General features: G+C 40.6%; 1 protein-coding gene across 1 annotated transcript in view; it reads left to right on the forward strand.

Moving 5' to 3' along the window:
* The window catches only part of LOC125372768, a 62326-nt gene extending 45987 nt beyond the window's left edge, over positions 1-16339 (forward strand). The window contains exons 4-7 of the mRNA XM_048383398.1: positions 14743-14778; positions 15384-15440; positions 15589-15673; positions 15874-16339. Coding sequence (XP_048239355.1) covers positions 14743-14778; positions 15384-15440; positions 15589-15673; positions 15874-16141 — 446 coding nt within the window. The 3' untranslated portion in view covers positions 16142-16339. The remainder of the gene's footprint in view (positions 1-14742; positions 14779-15383; positions 15441-15588; positions 15674-15873) is intronic.
* The last annotated feature ends 3325 nt before the right edge of the window (positions 16340-19664 follow it).

Below are 19664 nucleotides of genomic sequence, written 5' to 3' on the forward strand. Positions count from 1 at the left end.
TCCTGTCGGAACATATCTACAGGGCGAGTACGAAATGGTTGTAAAAACTTATTCATGTCACCAATAAATTGCGAGATCCATATGAATCCAAAGCCATAATTAATAAGAGTTAAAAGTATTCGGGAAGCCCATGTGTTCTTCCCAATATTATCAAGATATACCAGCATATTATAGGCTTTCCTTGGCAAACGATGTTCAGGCACACATAATAACTTCAGCCAATAGTGTAGATATCGAGTATAAGATGTTATATATAGTGGGAACCTCCCACATTCACCATAAACCATATTACTGGGAGTTGACATGCCCATATTAGGAAATCTTTTGTGAACCTTTTCGATAGAATAAAACTCTCGACAGCCCCCTCATTCTTCGCCATACAATAAGATCGGCTGTATTTGTAAATCAAACAGGTTATAGAAAATGTGAGGTGTAACAACGCCAAGTTTATACACAACAGACTGCAATTGAAAGACAGCTTTCTTTGCTCTTGTTGATAAATTTAACAACGATTTACTTAAGTTTAATGTACTTGTGACTAATATTCACGCCGCTTTCAGCAATATCCCAGCAATATCACGGCGGGGGACACCATATTTCAATGAAACAATCCATGCCACTGGTAATTACATGGTGATACGGTTTTGAGGTCAACTGTATTTGTTATAAACCTGTAGTGTTTTGAATATGCTCTCTCTATATCGCTGTATGGCTCTGGTATGGTGAGTCAAATATTTCCCTCAGCCGAAAGAATAAACTTATTTCTTAAATTTCCGCCGTCCATCTGTATTTCGCGCTTCTTGATAGAAAGGTATCAAGTTTGACAATTCAAATGTGTTTAGAAACACGGTCGTATACATAAATGCGTTCTTCAAGTGAACTGGAAGCAACTATATGCTACTTATATCTTTGTGTTGCATATAGGATTACATTCCACTATAGTTCTCATATAAAGCGGGGAGCTGTGTTGATGTTTGAGAAAGTACATGGCATGAAAATCTGCGACAATGGCAAATAATGTCGGACTTTATTGTATAAATGCGTTTCAAATATTAAATCTGCTTATACCGTGTTTTATGCAGCATTTATAATTTGAAATAGGTCATTAGTAAAAGTGTCTTTTAATTACAATATGAATTTATGCACAGGACTCCGTATCTAAAAAATTGTCAAATATTTGGTGTACATGTCAAAGCCTTGAGACTGGATGTTAGCCCTTTGGTTTTACATTGTTCGTTTTGACCACCTTGAATAGGTAATCTGGAACCTCTCTTTCTCCTTTTGTTTCTTTTCCCGCCGGATGCCATCCGGGAAACCTGCGTGACTCTCTTATTGCCAATGCGACGTTGAATATATACTCACTCTTCACACTGACGTTGCCCTGAACTTCCCTGTTCCTGAATTCAAAATACAAATCAATAATCTTTGTGAAATAAGCTCATGCACTTTTTTCTGTTATACTTCAGGTTCCATCATTTGTGACAAAGTGGATGTGGCAGAAATAGAAGGGGACCTTATTAGCGTTTGTTACAATGAGGGGAGTGAAAAGATAAAGTGTCCCAGAAATGAATCATTGGTGGTCAAACACTTCTTGCAAAGAGCTCATGTAAAGGAGGGCGGTGACGACAGGAATGCAGGCTACAGATCCTGTGGAAAAAAAAACAATGATGAATATTATGACGTTGGGGAATGTTTGTTAAACGCATCGGATGTGCATCAGAAGAGGGCTTATCAGGCCGCGATCATGGAGGTTCTGGAGGAGTGTAGTCAGAAGAGGTACTGTATCCTGGAGAGTGACACGAGTTCCTCTATCCATGGTCTGAAGGACCTCCCAGTAGGAGAGAGAAAGAAAAGCCCGTCACATCTGGTGGTAATGAATCAGTGTGTTAAAGGTAAATTACAGCCTGCCATTTACAGGGACATATAGTGAAGATTTTTAACTTTAAGCGAGACTATGTTCCACGTTTGTTTTAGTTTGTGCCATGTTGCCACTGAAACAACGTCTTTGTGCACTAGTTTTCAAGGTGATGCTCATTACATAGATTGGCTCACATACTACAATAGTGGAATCTGAATGTCACGAAGCAAACGTACCGAAACTGCCAGCTGACCAGACTATTCTAACCATTCAAGTCTATATGTTGCTCTCTGTTTGATTCCTTTCTGTAATCGCGTTGTACTCCTAATAACAAATTGACCCAAATATCTGACACTCCAAAGTAAAGTGGTTTGTTTTTCGTTTAAAGCAGCAATTAACAACATTCCAACTGTACGGTCGGCCCAATATTAAGTCGCCTCGCTCGACAAAGGTTGCTGGGGATCTATTCTAAGCCGGATCTCCACGTGGCAAGTGTTCAAGGAACATGCTGTACACGGGGATTTGTCACCGGCAGCTGGAACCCAACTGCAGTTGTCTTACCATTTATCACAATGGATAATTTAATATTTATGCGTTGTATAGTGAAGGAGTGTATGCATGGATATATATAATAACATATACATAGTTTCAGATGTGCGCACTTATATTCACATATGGAAATACGACCATAATCATTGATGATATACTTTCCTATTTATCATGTTTAAAGCAAAGCATCATCCCTTGTTAACAAATCAAATTTATGACTCCTCATACAGTGAGTGAGTGAGTGAGTGCGGTTTGATACCGCTTTTAGCAATATTCCAGCAATATCACGGCGGGGTACAGATTGTACCCATATCGGGAATCGAACCCGGGTCTTCAGCGTGACGAGCGAACGCTTTAACCGTTAGGATACCCGACCACCCCTCCTCATGAAGAACTTATCCATCATGATATGACTTCTCAGATCAAGTTGCGAGTGTCTTGTTGTGTGACAGCAAGACCGAAACAGGCAAGGAGGTCTACATCAGCAGCAACCGACTGAAGATGTCATCTCTGAAAACAAGCACCTGCACCTGTACAGTCAGTGGAGCTGCGAACCGCGTCACCCTGCTGGACGTCAGACTGGGCAACAGCAACGTGACCACACTGTCCATCCGGGACAAGACACGTACAGTGTGCAAAATCCACGGTGGCGACCTGGCAGTCCACTTCATGGAGGAGATTACCATCAGCCAATCAGAGTGGAGTTTACAGGTGGATGTTATCCGTGACTATCTCCCTGACAAAATATGGATGAGACTGGAAGGTAATAATTTAATAAGGCACCTTTAATGACAAAACGTGTAATGTTATCATTAAAATTAAACGTCTTCGTTAATTAATTATCTTCCCTTTCTACAGGACACAACGGCTCTGACGTTACAGCCAGTTGTAAGGGTATGTCCTTTGCTATTTCTACTTGGAGAGGCGGTGGGGTAGACTAGTGGTTAAACCCGGGTTCGATTCCCGACATGTGTACAATGTGTGAAGCCCATTTCTGGTGTCCCCCGCCGTGATATTGCTTAACGGTGGCGTAATGCAATACTCACTCACTCACTCACTATTTCTTCTTGTCAATATATGCTCGCTCACTCATTCAGCATAATTATTCACCAAATTAAGCTTACATTATTTGAAAGTTAGATTGACATCAACGAAAAAACGAAACGTTATTAGTATCAACGTACAGTGCTAAGGAAATGAAAAATAATCTATCACGTATGTATAAAGTATGGTAACTTACCATGAGCTGATGGGGTGAGAATGCGATTGTTTAATAAAATATATACTCAGTGGTCTGTTCGAGAGACAATTTTATTTATTCCAAATTCACCAAGTTATTCTTCCTCCATATCGGATTAAAACAGGTGAACCGCATCAAGCGAAAGTGATACTGAAAGGAGGCACCTCTTTCTCAACCATAATAAATAGGGAGATTCTTATAATGATATTAGCTGTTGTAAGTTGCAAGCAGCTGAGTTGAGGTTCCTAGACCATTCAGGGCATGTTGTATTTGGAGATGAAACAAAATGTGAATCAAAATATATTGTGTATGTATTTCAATGTGTATCGAGCATGGTTCAATGAATACATTCTTCTGACGTCTCATTTATTGTCTTTTGAATGAGAAAACGTCAGTTGGATAGAAAAACATAGTTTAAAACTTGAGTAGGTCAAACTGGACGTCTTTGTCCTACATTGTTATTGCATTGATCTATATGCCCCCATATCATTTTTTAAAAATTGTTTCAGAATCAGAGACTCGTGACACACATGGGGCGCCACGATCTTCGTCAGGTGAAGAGTGTTTGAATTATTAAGAACATAGTACTATTGTATGTATCACTACAGCAGTGGCAGGTGGTTAATATCTACATGTTTTACAAGTACGTCATGAACGCATCTCGGGAGGGGAGGCTGGGATGGGCACAGAATGATGATTACTCTGAGGCATCGTATCTCGTCATGTCACCTTGTGTCTTGTGGCAGTTCAGTAATCCACTGATGGTCGTTTTAAAAAACATCCTCCTCATTATGACTCCAGGTCAACACTGCAGCCGTACTCGATGATTCCAGTAAATTGGTTATTTTCTGTGAACTGCATCATGTTGGAGTCTTACGCGCGAAGTTTTGTCTTCATTTGTTGGTTTGTTGTTTAATGCCAAACTCAGCAATATGCTAGCTATATGACAAGCATAGTCGCCTTTTACGGCAAACATGGGTTGCTGAAGACCAATTCTACCCCGGATCTTAACGGGTCTAATCTGTCCCCAGGCACCTCGACGTCAGGATATTCTTTTTTGTCCTGGATAACATATGTCCATTGTTTCCTTTTCATTGCAGGTGAACGTCACGCCCAGATTGTGTTTGTGTGTGTTGGCTTTGTCACAGGGTTTGTCTCTGTTGGTTTCATCATGGCTATTTGTGTTATAAGGTAAATAATACGAACACGGACTTGAACTAGTATTTGTCATTATGAAAACATCTTGTGAGACATATAAACAAAAGCAGAAACACAACAATATTATCCATTCGTTCTGACTGAGCATTATTGTGTTTCAGGAGGTCAGGACACTCGGGCTTCACGTCCAACGAAGGAGGCGATAAGGGCGTGGTCTACTACTCTCAAACGGATGAGTCACGTGTCCAGCAGCCAATCGGATCACCAGAAGGAGATGCTGCTGAACCTAACTACCACATGCCGGATGACCCACGTGACCAGGGAGCAGCAGGATGCAATTACTACCTGGTTCCTGTTCACCGACTGACACGAAAAACCAGCCTTGCTGAAATAGTGTCAATGCTTCGTCTTGCTTTGTTTATTGCACTATTATTAAGGAGACAGTGTTTTTACAGTCCATTTTGCATCTTTTACAGTCGATATCGTTGGTGACCACACCTGATATTAAGATTGATAGCGTCATCTGATGGAATGTGTAACTCCTCATCCATGTCATTTCTAACGTTTACTTTTTGATATTGTATGGTGATGTCAAAAGGGGTTTAACGTCGCGTTCAAGATTATGTTTACTTCAATTATAGACGTGCATGCTTTGTTTGCTTGTTGTTAAACGCCGAACTCAGCAATATTCCAGGTGTATGATGTCGGTCTGTAAATAATCGAGTATGGACCGGATAATCAAGTGATTGATATCATGAGCATCGATCCGAGCAGTCTGGACCGATGATATGCATCAACCAAGTCAGCGAGCCTGACCACCCGATCCCGTTAGTCGCCTCATACGACAAGCAAAGTCGCCTTTTACGACAAGCATGGGTTGGTGAAGACCTATTCTACCCCTGATCGTCACGTGCATGCATGTTTGTGGCTACTAGTCCGGACTTATGCCGGTTTTACAGCGCTAACCCACTGAGATACCATGCTGTAGTTTAAAATGGACAACACGGCCTCAGGCGGATTGAACAGACACCGATCTGACCAGTCATGGCTGTATGATGCTGAGCGCCAGGCAGGGTAATAGCAAGTACCATCTTTTAACATCTTTTGATGTGACGGGGCCAGGGGATCGAACCACCGACCTTCCACTCTACGGACCATTGTTTATTGTGCATGGTGCTTGTAGACTATGTTATGTTTGGAAAAGGATTATGGAAAGGGTTTTGTCGTTTTGAGTTATTATAAACACCTTGTGATGGCATTGAACAGTGCATAAACATCGAGGTCTGAATTTTAAACAAAGGATTTAGGCTCGAAAAATAGAAAATTGGAGCTGGTCTATGGAACCCTTGATGTAAGCACAGTTAATTCAAGGACAGTTTACAGGACATGATTATTCACTGATAAATTGATTTTTGATTATAAACAACTTGTAAAAAAGAACTGTCACCACGCTTTGCCCGCAATAAAATCTGCCTCCTACCATGTGTTTGTCCATATGTGTATCAACAAGAAAAGAGCCTTATGTTTGTAATTTGTAATGATCATTTGCATCCATTTCACTTATAGAGCATATGTTAAGCACAATATGATGAAAAGTATTATAGATAAATGGGATTTTCGAGGTAGACCTTATCTATACTAGGCACAAAAGACTTGTGTAGAATCTCAAGTTTGTCTGTACCTTACTCAGCTATACAATTTCTACCTATAATCAAAATGGAAGAATCTATGGGTACAGTTTAATTACACCTGTCCCTTTCTCAATTTACTACCAGACAGTTTGGTTGTTGTCAATGCAGAGGAAACAATCCTTGTTTTGAAAACTTTACTTTGCTCAGTCTGTCAACCTGTGGTCAGTAAATTCCTCGACAGGCGCAAAACACTCATTCGACTGTTGCGTCCCCGAGTCGTGTCAGGATCCGATGATTGAATGTTCGAATCCCACATACGCCCTGATTGTAGTCCTCTGTTTGACACTAATTTACCTGTGGTCGTGGGTTTCATCTGAGCTCTACACAGTAGACACAGTTCAGCAGTCGTAGACCTCGACAACAGTTAGAACAAGCTACATCATGGCTTCCTGTAATTAATCAGACAAACCAGTGACTGACATTATGAGAGACCCCCAAAGTCTTCGGGATCCGATGCATGCAATCAGCCAAGGCATCCTTCCTGTCGCCTCCCGAGACAGGCATAGGTTACTCCGGACCTAGTTTAACTATCAAGGATAAAAGATAGGTTACTCCGGACCTAGTTTAACTATCAAGGATAAAAGCGAAAGTATATTGCCCAGTACCAGGAGAAAGCTTCACTCGCGAACACCTGGTGTCATCACTGATTTTCAGTGATCTATACATAAAATTTGTATCCCTCATTATCCTTTTACGCCCAACATAAGTTGTATCAGTATCACGAGGGGTACATGTCGTTTAATGCGCCTTCCGAAAACCTAACGAGGAACGCATAAAACCTTATGATTGTTTCTATATTTGTTGTTTAACGCCGCACTCAGCAATATTCCAGTTTTTAAGACGGCGGTCTGTAAGTAGCCGAGTCTGTAGAAGAAAATCCAGTGATTGACATCATAAGCATCGATCAATGCAATTGGGATACGATGACATGCATCAACCAAGTCAGCGTGCCTTTCCACCCGATCCCGTTAGTCACCTCTTACGACAAGTACAGTCGCCTTTGAATAAGGAAAGGTTTTGTGTCTTTAATTCACGACAGTACACAGCTCCTGCTCCTTTGGAAATTGACATTTAGTTTAGTTGTTGAACGAGCCTGTGTCCGGCCGACAAGGAAGACACAAATGACGGGACTGCATATCAGATCCGTTTCAATATTAGAGCATGAAACATCAAGGCGGGATTTTGACAGATTCAACATTCTATTCAAGTGTTGAAAGACATAACCATATCTGAAACCTGCTGCATATGACTCACGATCACAATTGATAGGGAAATATTAACTCAAATGACTCGCGTACAGCCATGGAGACGGTCAGCGTGTTTGGATTATTGGTGTTACTGGCGAATTCCTGTCTTTGTAAGTAGATGTCTACACTGTTGCATCCTGATAGAACCAACTCTAAGAATCCTTCAGATCGTATTATCATTATTCGCTGGGACAAGTGAAGATCAGGGTTAGGATAGATCTTCAGCAACCTATGCTTGTCGTAGGCTCGGGTGGTGAACCTCGCAGATTTAGTTGCCAATTGTGTAGCTCGATGCTTGTCGTAGGCTCGGGTGGTGAGGCTCGCATATTTAGTAGCTTGATGCTTGTCGTAAGAGGAGACCGAGCGATCAGGGTTGGTGATTTGTGTCATCGTACCCCGACGGCGAGGACCGTTGCTCATGATGTCAGTCACTGAATTGTCTGGTTCAGACCGCCGTCATATAATTGGAATATTGCTGGGTGCGGCGTTAAACAACACACAAACAAACTAAACATTATTCCTATGTGTAGTGTTGTTGAATATGATTTCGTGTGGTTTTTAAAATTTATTTTATCCCACTTTGCCAATTCCGATGTTGACTGTAACTGATAATATACATAACCTACACGCATGCTCTTTTTGAAATTGTTCTTGATGGTAAAACATCAGATTGTTTGGACAAGGAAAGCAAATGTAGAGGAGGGTGGTAAGTTGAGTAAATTTATTAACGGTGCTGTATTAACCCCTGAAACTCAAATACAAAGGATGTACTGATACTATATGAATAACTGCTGTACTTTGGTCATTCAAGCTAATAAATAGAATACCATTAATTATTTGTAGCATGTCACTTATCGTTTAGAGTAATTTACAGTTGAATTGATATATTGTTGACTTCTTGTTAGTAATCACTGAGATATAACTGACTCAATAAACAATCCGGATATATAACAACCTCCTTTATATTTTTATGTGATTTAATAATGGTTTATTATTATGAGTTGGGTATTCATGTTAAAGTGCTGCATGGTATCTCAGCATAAATCTGGACTCGTACTAGCAGCCACGAACGCATGCACGCACGCACATGAACGTCGCTATATAGTTGCAGCAATCTTGAACGCGACGTTAAACCCCAATTCACCTCCTTCAAGGCTGAAAACGTCGGAGGCTGCTTCACAGTGCCTACGCTAACTGAACATTGACTATAAGCCGGCCGCTTTGAGACCCCGACACCGAATGGGGCAAACAATCAAGGAGGTCAAAGTAACTGAGGGCCATAGAATTAAGGACTGAATGTAGAAACAAGATTGGATGGGACGCCTTCGACGGGTCGGGTAATTTCTTTAGACTCTAGTGGTGGGAAGGATCTCCCGGACACTGACCGAGAACCATCCCAGGTACGATCTAATCTCAGGGGCATGGCGAGGTAAATGTCGGCTTCCTGAATACGGTAAACCGGAACCACGGAGGATAAAGACTGCTGAAATATGCATCGATGTCAACAACACCAGGCAACTGGGGCACCCCCGTGTGATGGTCATTTAATGCATAGAGGCGAAGTAGACACGGGCAGGCTTGTCACCAATCTTGTCAAGGGCAATCCTCTTGTCCACTTCACGGGTGGCCCGAACATGAAGATTCCCCAGCAGAGTTCGAATGGCAGAGACACCAGGTTGTCCGAGCGCTCTAGAACAACCAGTGGACACTTCTGTCTTCAGCTGTATTGTAGGCACCACCGCAAAGAGGGACAATAACATTGGACGATGAAGACTTCGACGGAGAGGCAGAAAACATAGACTTTTCTGGTTGGTTGGTTTGTTGTTTTGCGCCGCACTTAGCAATATTCCAACCATATGACGGTGGTCTGTATATAATCGTGTCTTGACCAGACAATCCAGTGATTGATATCATGAGCATCGATCCAGCCAATTGGGATCGATGACCGTGCATCAACCAAGTCAACGAGCCTGACCACCCGATCCCGTTAGTCGTTGTGGAATTACCTGCCGAAGATCCGCTATAGGAGTGGACCATAACTGATCCTCGAGACAGCCGACGTGAAGCCGTCCCTGGAGGACTTCGATTTCCCCTCACAAGAGTGATGCATGTCGGGCTTAGACGACTAAGGCCGCGGGTATTTCGATTTCCGCTTACCAAGCTTGGCCGAATATCGCAGACATAAACTTGAGCTCGGCCACGCTCTGGGCCATGTTGGCTCGCATACTACTCATCTGAGCAGACAATTCCCCATCTGTGATCAGGCAATCCACCGGCTGCGGGGACGTCGGCAACAGAGGTCTAAAATGATCATCCAGGGGTAGACACGGAGGGAAACGCTTATCTCAAAACCATCTTACACTGTTATTTGGAGGCCATTGTCCGGTATAAAAGGATATCAAATTGCTTGATATTTAAGCATATGCTTGACACAGTCTGTGACAAGCATACAGAGAATTTTAATGACTAACTATTGGCAAACAGTGCCACAAGAGGTTGCGTGGCGGAGTCTGGTAAGAAGGACAGGCAACTCCGTATGTTGACTTCGAAAATGTATCTGTATTTAAGGAAAAGTAAGAAAATTTGATTATAAGAGGAAAGTGGGACTGTATTATGCCAAAACCAATATGTATGCTGCCCTCGAAATCGTTCTGGGTGATAACATACCATAACTCAGAGTTTAATCATAATGTTAACTGACAAGTAACAGTAATACCTTAACTGCAGCTCATAATCATGAATATATTGACCAACGGTTGGCAGTGCACATTGTATACACAGTTTGATAATAAACATTAGGAAACTCAAATATATCCAGCTGTTCGTGATAGGCACTAGTATGATAATATCACTCAAAGGCAATATATTAAGATTATCAGAATGGCTTTAACTGAGCGGCATTATAGTTGTTTGGAACGAAAGGTGCAACTGAATACATATTACTTGAATGAAGTTTAAAATGAACTTTCAAATGAAATTATATTCACTGGCAATGCATATTCTGTTATAAACGACCACGCCCCATTAGAGGCCTGACAATTTGATATTCTGGAGAGGTTGGGATTGGGGTTGGGGTGTTATTTTATCGCAAAAAATAAATTGTCCCCGAAAAGTCGTGAAGAATAATTATGTTTCACATTTTTGAAAAAAAAAAGAAATTGTCTGCCAATGTGACATTGTTGCATATATGGGGGTTTTTTTTAAAAATTGGGGCTCATATCTTTAGATATAAATAATATCTGGTTTTGCATCTATAGCTGAAAAAATATCTGGTCTCAAAACAAAATCCCAGACCCCCTCCCTGACTATCTTCAGATTTTCTTGATGAATTGTTGAATAAGGCTTTAAACACAATTATTTTCACTGGCTATGGATATTCTATTAATATATTTCATGAATGTTAAGAGAAATATTAGACACTGAAATCAGAATTTTAGTAAATATTTTCCCTGCGATCAATAACAGGAAATGTTCATTTTCTCTATTTCCTGTCAATCTTATATTCAGAGTGGGTGAGTAAATGTCTGGGTGAGTTTCTTGTAAGGGATAGAATATATATTATGCAACTGCTTCAAGGTATACAGTTTTGTCCTCTGAAAAGTGCCTTATACTTGTTTAGGTCACCTGTATTTGTCATAAACTTTCTTTATTTCTACACATTGAAAACTGCGTGACTCTCTTCTTGCCAATGCGACGTTGAATATATACTCACTCTTCACATTGACGTTGTCCTGAACTTTCCTGTTCCTGAATTCAAAATACAAATCAATAATCTTTGTGAAATGAGCTCATGCACTTTTTCTGTTATACTTCAGGTTCCATCATTTGTGACAAAGTGGATGTGACAGAAATAGAAGGGGACGTTATTAGCGTTTGTTACAATCAGGGGAGTAAAGAGATCAAGTGTCCCAGAAATGAATCAGTGTTGGTCAAAGGCTTCTTGCAAAGAGCTCAGGCAAAAAAGGACGGTGACGACAAGGGTGCAGACGACAGATCCTGTGTAGAAAAATTCAATGATGAATATTATGACGTTGGGGAATGTTTGTTAAACGCATCGGATGTGCATCAGAAGAGGGTTTATCAGGCAGCGATCACGGAGGTTCTGGAGGAGTGTAGTCAGAAGAGGTACTGTATCCTGGAGAGTGACACGAGTTCCTCTATCCATGGTCTGAAGGACCTCCCAGTAGGAGGGAAAAAGAAGCGCCCGTCACATCTGGTTGTATTGTATCAGTGTGTTAAAGGTAAAGAGCGTGATATAGCTATGGAAATGTTCAGTGCAAGTTTTAATGTTTAGAGTATGCTCCACGTTGTAGACGTTGTGGTCCTACCCTCTTCACTCACATTTGTATTAAATATTCTGTTTCATTCCTTTCTGCATTCATATTGTACACGTAATAACAGACTGACCTAAAACATGTGATGACACTCCAAAAGGTTATTTGTTTGTTTTACGCTAGATTCACCCTGTCCACAATAACCTCATTCCACAAGGTAACTGGGATCTATTCTAACTTGGAATCACCACGTGGTTAATGTGTTATGAACAAATGAAACACGGTGATTCCATCACTGGCAGCTGGGAACATTACTTTCTGAGTAATCTATTGTGTGACCGGAATCTGATATCACCACTCCACAGCTGTCTTAAAATTGTTCACAAAGCCTTCTCATTTCGAAGTAGTGTACCCATCCATGTAAACACTAACAATTGTGACAATATTTGTACAATCTTGGCATATGAGAATAATCTGAAGATTAATTTTCTCTCCAGATTATACATCACAGCGCCAATTGCGTTCTCAAATACAGGAGCTCCACTTTGTTATATAACCCATATCACATCCAGGTTTTCCATGCAAATTGTGTGAATGGCGGGGCTGCCGATAGGGCATGTCATGCTTTACCGTTTGGCGAACGTCTGGCGTCATCACTGATTTTCAGTGATGTATTCATATACTTTTTACACATATTTGCCTTTTACCCCTAATGAATCTGTTTCGCCAGATAATCAAAAAAGAAGATAGTTTGTTGTTAAATACATGTAGTTATAAACACGTAAGTGATGCAAGAGGAGTGATAACAGTTAACATAGTGATGACATGCAGTGATACCTGCAAGTTGTATGACAACAAACACATCGTATTCGCGGAAATCCACGCAGATACCATTCTGGCATGTTTTCGTCACAAATGAATCATTTAACGTAAGAAAATGCAAGAATGACAAAGTGTTTGGAACAGTAGTCATCGTGGTGTGATAATACAGGACTATAGGACATACAGGACATGGTAGCAATGTGCAGGACCGATCGTGCCTAACTCCGTTGGGTTGCTGATGACTAAGTGTCATTGCAAGGCTTTGCAGTTTGCATCGGTAAACCAATGAGTGAGTATGGTTTTACGCCGCTTTTAGCAATATTCCAGCAATATCACGGCGGGGACACCAGAAATGGGCTTCAAATATTGTATCCATGTCAGGAATCGAACCCGGGTCTTTGGCGTGACGAGCGAACGCTTTAACCACTAGGCTACCCGACTGCCCCGGTAACCAATGATGTGATTCGTGAACATGGCATGGTCGTGGTTGTGATAACTCCGATCATTGTGGAACATATATTCAGCATATAGCACAAACGCCTTCTACTTTCTACCTTCTACTAAATGACCTGGTGACGTGCACTGGATCGCTCCCAGCAGTGTACCATAGCACAGCACAACCCATATGGTAGTAGGTCAGTGATGATGTAGGCTGGGTGGGCATCACCACAGTTATAGCATAGACAGTTCTGAGGCCAGTATGGGACCGTTGGGGATGGTGGTGAACGAATGACCCAGTCGTCTAAGGACTGCCAATCGCTGTGTGTAGTTGTGTCCCAGAAGCATGACCCCCTGGTCGAATCCAGGTTCTCCCTAATTATGTTTCTTGGTTTGTCAGCACCACGCCCGTGCTCGTAGACTCTACCAAAGTGGTAAACATCCAAAACCTGCATCACTTTGGGCTTTTCTTCAGCCGTGATATAACTGAAATATGATTCAAATTGTCATAGTCAATACAACTCTACGTTAAGGAAAACTGCTCTTCTTAAAACCGGCACAAATATAAAAGGTCACCATTTTGGTCAAAAGAGAAAACTGCCTGTCGAAATGATTGATCGGCAACCTTCAAAATCTGAAACATCAAACGTATCGGAAAAAGTGTCCGGTGAAAATGAAGTTCATATCCAGACACAAATTACCTACGATTTCAGATAATTTTTATCATTTATCAAACGTTATATTTGGGATAACACTTTCTTAGTAAAGTCCAACATTTCGTACTTTACTATGACCGTGTTATCACAAATATAACATTTGTTACATATGACCACTTTCCAAAATTTAATGGCATTGTGTATTCAATTTTATCCTTGGTTACTTGGAAGTGATTTTAAGCGTGTACCTGCATACAGAATGGATAATAATGACAACATATTTCCTATTATTTGTATAAATAGTATAACATTGACAGATCGAATAATAAGTGATTTACTTTCTCAGACAAGTAGAGCACATAATTTCAGACCAAGTTGCCAGTGTCATGTTGTGTGACAACAAGACCAAAACAGGCAAGGAGGTCTACATCAGCAGCAACCGACTGAAGATGTCATCTCTTGAAACAAGCACCTGCACCTGTACAGTCAGTGGAGCTACGAGCCACGTCACCCTGCTGGACGTCAGACTGGGCAACAGCCACGTGACCACACTGTCCATCAAGGACAAGACACGTACAGTGTACACAATCCATGGTGGCGACCTGGCAGTCCACTTCATGAAGGAGATTACCATCAGCCAATCAGAGTGGAGTTTACAGGTGGATGTTATCCGTGACTATCTCCCTGACAAGATATGGATGAGACTGGAGGGTAATAATTTTCAGAAGGTTCCATTAATTACAAAATAGTAATAATAGTTCAAATGTATATCGTTGAAGCCAATTGATTAATTACTTCTTTTTCCACAGGACACAACGGATCTGACGTCACAGTCGCGTGTAAAGGTATGCCCTTTGCTACTTCCACCTTTCTAATGGTTGTTGTAACACAACACAATCACCCCAACATCTAACTCTAAATTATCTTCACCAATGGAAAAAGGAAAGTTTATTCGTATGATGTGTAAATGATAGAGTGTAAATGGTTCAGCCCCCTTGACACATTATTGATTATTCTATTGTAAGGCAATCATGATAATATCGTCATCTATGTCATGTCTATGAGACTGACATTAGACAACTATTCTTCTTCTAAAAATCTAAAATTCTGTATAACAAACACACCAGTGTGTTTTCTTGGGGAACGTCAGCATTCCGATAATCTAAATATTCTGGATCAGCACGAGAATAATAATACGAAAACACAGTGCCATTTAGAAAGAAGTCAAATGTAACAAATGTTAAGGTTGGGATAACACTTTCTCAGTACAGTACAGATACTCGTACTACCCTCAAACCTAACCCCAACCCTCTGTCAATAATAATGACACGAGAATAATAATGACACGAATTATATTTCACACTTCGTCATATCACGTTTGAAAAGGAAGTGCTTAACTGCTTGGTTAAATGATATTATTATCGATTATTGATTTTTTTTTCACCGACAGAAGCAGCTTCAAACACCGATAGGACGCAATCAGTGCCACCAGGTAACGCCGTTCTTGGTAAGTGCATGTATCTGTTTGATTCGATTAATAGAATAATATTGTATACTTTCGGACACGTCTGTGGTAAAGTTCGTCTACCAACTGGTGTGCCAAGTTATATATATACCTCCTTTTAAATGTACACATTTGTCAAATTATGTTTCAGATGGATCACAGCTTGTTTTCCTTCCTGTTGGGTTTTTGGTTGGATTTGTGACTGTTGGTATTATCTTCATCTTGTATATGAAAAGGTTGGTACCACACCAAAACATTTTATTGCATGGACGTGTGTTAATATGAAAGACATTCGTGGCAAGACAAATCTATATTTTCCGAAACGACATGTCTAAATTCATTATATGCATACAGACAAGTCTATTTATAATAATCAATATACGTATATTATTGAATTGTTATCACAGAACCATCTATAAATTCTATTTTTACCCAGGAGACAAAGCAACCCGGCCTTTGTTTCATCTTTGCTACGGTTTACCCCTGAAGGGAATGACGCCCTTGAGCCCATCTACTCCTTACCCCATCAACATCGGGGGACGGACCCCCCTCGCCAACTTTCCACAAAGAGCTGTAGTCCCAATATCCACAACCAGGACGACCCTGACTACAGTGTGGCTACCCTCCAACCTAACCCCAACCCTCTGTCACTGTCAAACCTAACCATCGACAAGAACAAGCTTCGATCCAACACAGAACCGTGAACAGTGTATGAATGAACAAGTAACTGTGACATCCTTGCAATTTGATGCCCGTACGCAGATAGAAAATTTAATGTATAATTGATCTTATTGTTTGCTAGTAGCATGTTATTTGGGCTTTGCTGCGTCCTACCAAAATACGTTAAAATATGGTACTTGTTGTTACCATGTCTGGCGCTAGGCATTAAGGGGCAAAAACAAGGACTGGTCGGCTCGGAGTCAGTATACTGTGCCTTAGTAGGGCATTCATGTTAAACTGAGGCATGGTATCTCAGTGTGCTAGCACTATAAATCGGCATCAGTCCCGACTAGTACAAGCAGCCACACACACAAACACGCGTGCATGCACGTGGCTATATAAGTGCAATAATCTTGGACGCGACGTTATATTAAAACCCATTTCACCTCACCAGACCCTCAATTACAAGAAACCAGGCCTTGTTTCCTTAGGCAAAATATGAGACATACTCGGAAATGTATGAGTATGATCGGTCGTGTACAGTAACAGAGACATAACCTTTTCTATATTCGATTGTACATTATACGTTCAGTTCTTCCCTATTTTCAAATCATTACCTAATATTTCGTGATAACAAGGAGAAAAAATGAATCCGGCTTGTTTAAGACTTAGTGTGTTTAAACAATGCTACTGAAACCATTGCTTTACATGGCACGCAATTGCTTAACAGCCGATAATGAATAGCGAAAGCGATTCTATTAAGGAAACAGATATATATACTAGCAGAAAAAGTAACTGTGCTTCATATAAAGTGGTGTGAATGTTGTTACTGAAAATATACAAAATAATATTTGGTCAGTCGTCTGATCAATATTTTATCCTAACAATGTCATTGCCAGAACCCATAATGGTAACACCAGACATGCATATGGAGGCTCGCCCTCTCAGTTTGTTTCTTTTGTTTGTTTGTTGTTTAACGCCGCACTCAGCAATATTCCAGCTATATGACGGCGGTCTGTAAAATAATCGAATCTTGAACAGACAATCCAGTGATTGACATCATGAGCATCGATCCACGCAATTGAGATCGATGACATGTATCAACCAAGTCAGAAAGCCTGACGAGTTCGTTGTTACCTGTGTACAGTATGTTTAGCTAGTGGAATGTTCAGTTCGTTGTTGTCTGTGTACATAATGTAAAGCTAGTGGAATGTTCAGTTCGTTATTGTCTGTGTACAGTATGTTAGCTAGTGGAATGTTCAGTTCGTTATTGTCTGTGTACAGAATGTTTAGCTAGTGGAATGTTCAATTCGTTATTGTCTGTGTACAGAATGTTTAGCTAGTGGAATGTTCAGTTCGTTTTTGTCTGTGTACAGAATGTTTAGCTAGTGGAATGTTCAGTTCGTTATTGTCTGTGTACAGAATGTTTAGCTAGTGGAATGTTCAGTTCGTTATTGTCTGTGTGCAGAATGTTTAGCTAGTGGAATGTTCAGTTCGTTATTGTCTGTGTACAGAATGTTTAGCTAGTGGAATGTTCAATTCGTTATTGTATGTGTACAGAATGTTTAGCTAGTGGAATGTTCAGTTCGTTATTGTCTGTGTACAGAATGTTTAGCTAGTGGAATGTTTAGTTCGTTGTTACCCGTGTACAGAATATTTAGCTAGTGGAATGTTTAGTTCGTTATTGTCTGTGTACAGAATGTTAAGCTAGTGGAATGTTCAGTTCGTTATTGTCTGTGTACAGAATGTTTAACTAGTGGAATGTTCAGTTCGTTATTGTCTGTGTACATAATGTTTAGCTGGTGGAATCTTCAGTTCGTTATTGTCTGTGTACAGAATGTTTAACTAGTGGAATGTTCAGTTCGTTATTGTCTGTGTGCAGAATGTTTAGCTAGTGGAATGTTCAGTTCGTTATTGTCTGTGTACAGAATGTTTAGCTAGTGGAATGTTTAGTTCGTTGTAACCTGTGTACAGAATGTTTAGCTAGTGGAATGTTTAGTTCGTTTTTGTCTGTGTGCAGAATGTTTAGCTAGTGGAATGTTCAGTTCGTTATTGTCTGTGTACAGAATGTTTAGCTAGTGGAATGTTCAGTTCGTTATTGTCTGTGTACAGAATGTTTAGCTGGTGGAAAGTTTAGTTCGTTGTTACCTGTGTACAGAATGTTTAGCTAGTGGAATGGTTAGTTCGTTGTTACCTGTGTACAGAATGTTTAGCTAGTGGAATGTTCAGTTCGTTGTTGTCTGTGTACAGAATGTTTAGCTAGTGGAATGTTCAGTTCGTTGTTGTCTGTGTACAGTATGTTTAGCTGGTGGAATGTTTAGTTCGTAGTTGCATGTGTACAGAATGTTTAGCTACTGGAATGTTCAGTTCGTAGTTGCGTGTGTACAGAATGTTTAGCTAGTGGAATGTTCAGTTCGTTGTTGTCTGTGTACAGAATGTTAACTAGTGGAATGTTCAGTTCTCTGCAATGACAATTGCGGATTTCACATTCAGCGCAAAAGTTCAAAAAGCAATCAACACATTCGTTCGATGAAGATAAAGATCGTTTTGTCGGTGTTAGTGCATTCATTTGCGTTAATAACGGTTTTTACCGTTTTAGTTGTAAATTTTACTGAACTGTATGGAAGTATGATCGTATGTTAACCCGATATCCATTTCATGCATTGTCCAATTGTTATGTTTATCATTTTCATGTTTGGCTGGCTTTGCAGAACACTTTATAAAGCTTTGTGACTTTAATTAATTATGATGTATTAATATCTCATGTTATAAATGTAATGTCGTACATGAAAAAAATCTTTGGACAGTAATATTCATCATAACACCTATTTGTAGTATCACATCCTTTTCGCGGGCAGATTCATCATCATGATGAGGAATTTTCATACTGTCACAGCTGATACATATGCCCCATGAATGTGTTCATATCAGATGTGAGTGAACAGTTTCCATTTTACAGAGAAATATGTATTTCGGGAAATCGTGTCCTTTCATTTCCTTCTCTTTTTGTGCTCGTGTTGTATGACAAACAGTCACAGTGAGCATGCACAAGGACAAGGATTTAAATATCACTTGATACGCAGTAGCGTGTATTCACGCACACGTGGTTCAGGCCTTGTTGTGGAAGGGGGCCGTGTTCGCGGAGATTTCCTTACTCACATATCTTGACACGAACTTAAGACCATGTTATGGAACAGGGGTCATAACTATTGTCACCATCGTCCGCTGCATAATCTCGCATAACGCAGGGTCATCGAGTGCAGAGGGAGAAGAGAGAGAAGGAGTGAGCGAGTGAGTGAGTGAGTGAGTAGGGTTTAACCCCGCATTTAACAGTATTCCAGTTATATCACGGCGTGTCAGCTTAATGTGGGAGGAAAGCCCGAAGTGATGCAGGTCTCAGACGTTTACCACTTCGGTGAAACCCACGAGCACGGGTATGGTGCTGACAAACCTAGAAACAAGAGAGAGATGGAGGCGTTGTGTGGCCCCGTGGCTTCATTCATGCAAACATCAAACCATCAGTCGAAGTATTCAAGCTCCTGGTCAGTTGGAACTTGTACAGATGGT

This window comes from Haliotis rufescens, unplaced genomic scaffold (assembly GCF_023055435.1).
Source record: "Haliotis rufescens isolate VD_foot unplaced genomic scaffold, xgHalRufe1.0.p SCAF_48, whole genome shotgun sequence".
Lineage (NCBI taxonomy): Eukaryota > Metazoa > Mollusca > Gastropoda > Lepetellida > Haliotidae > Haliotis > Haliotis rufescens.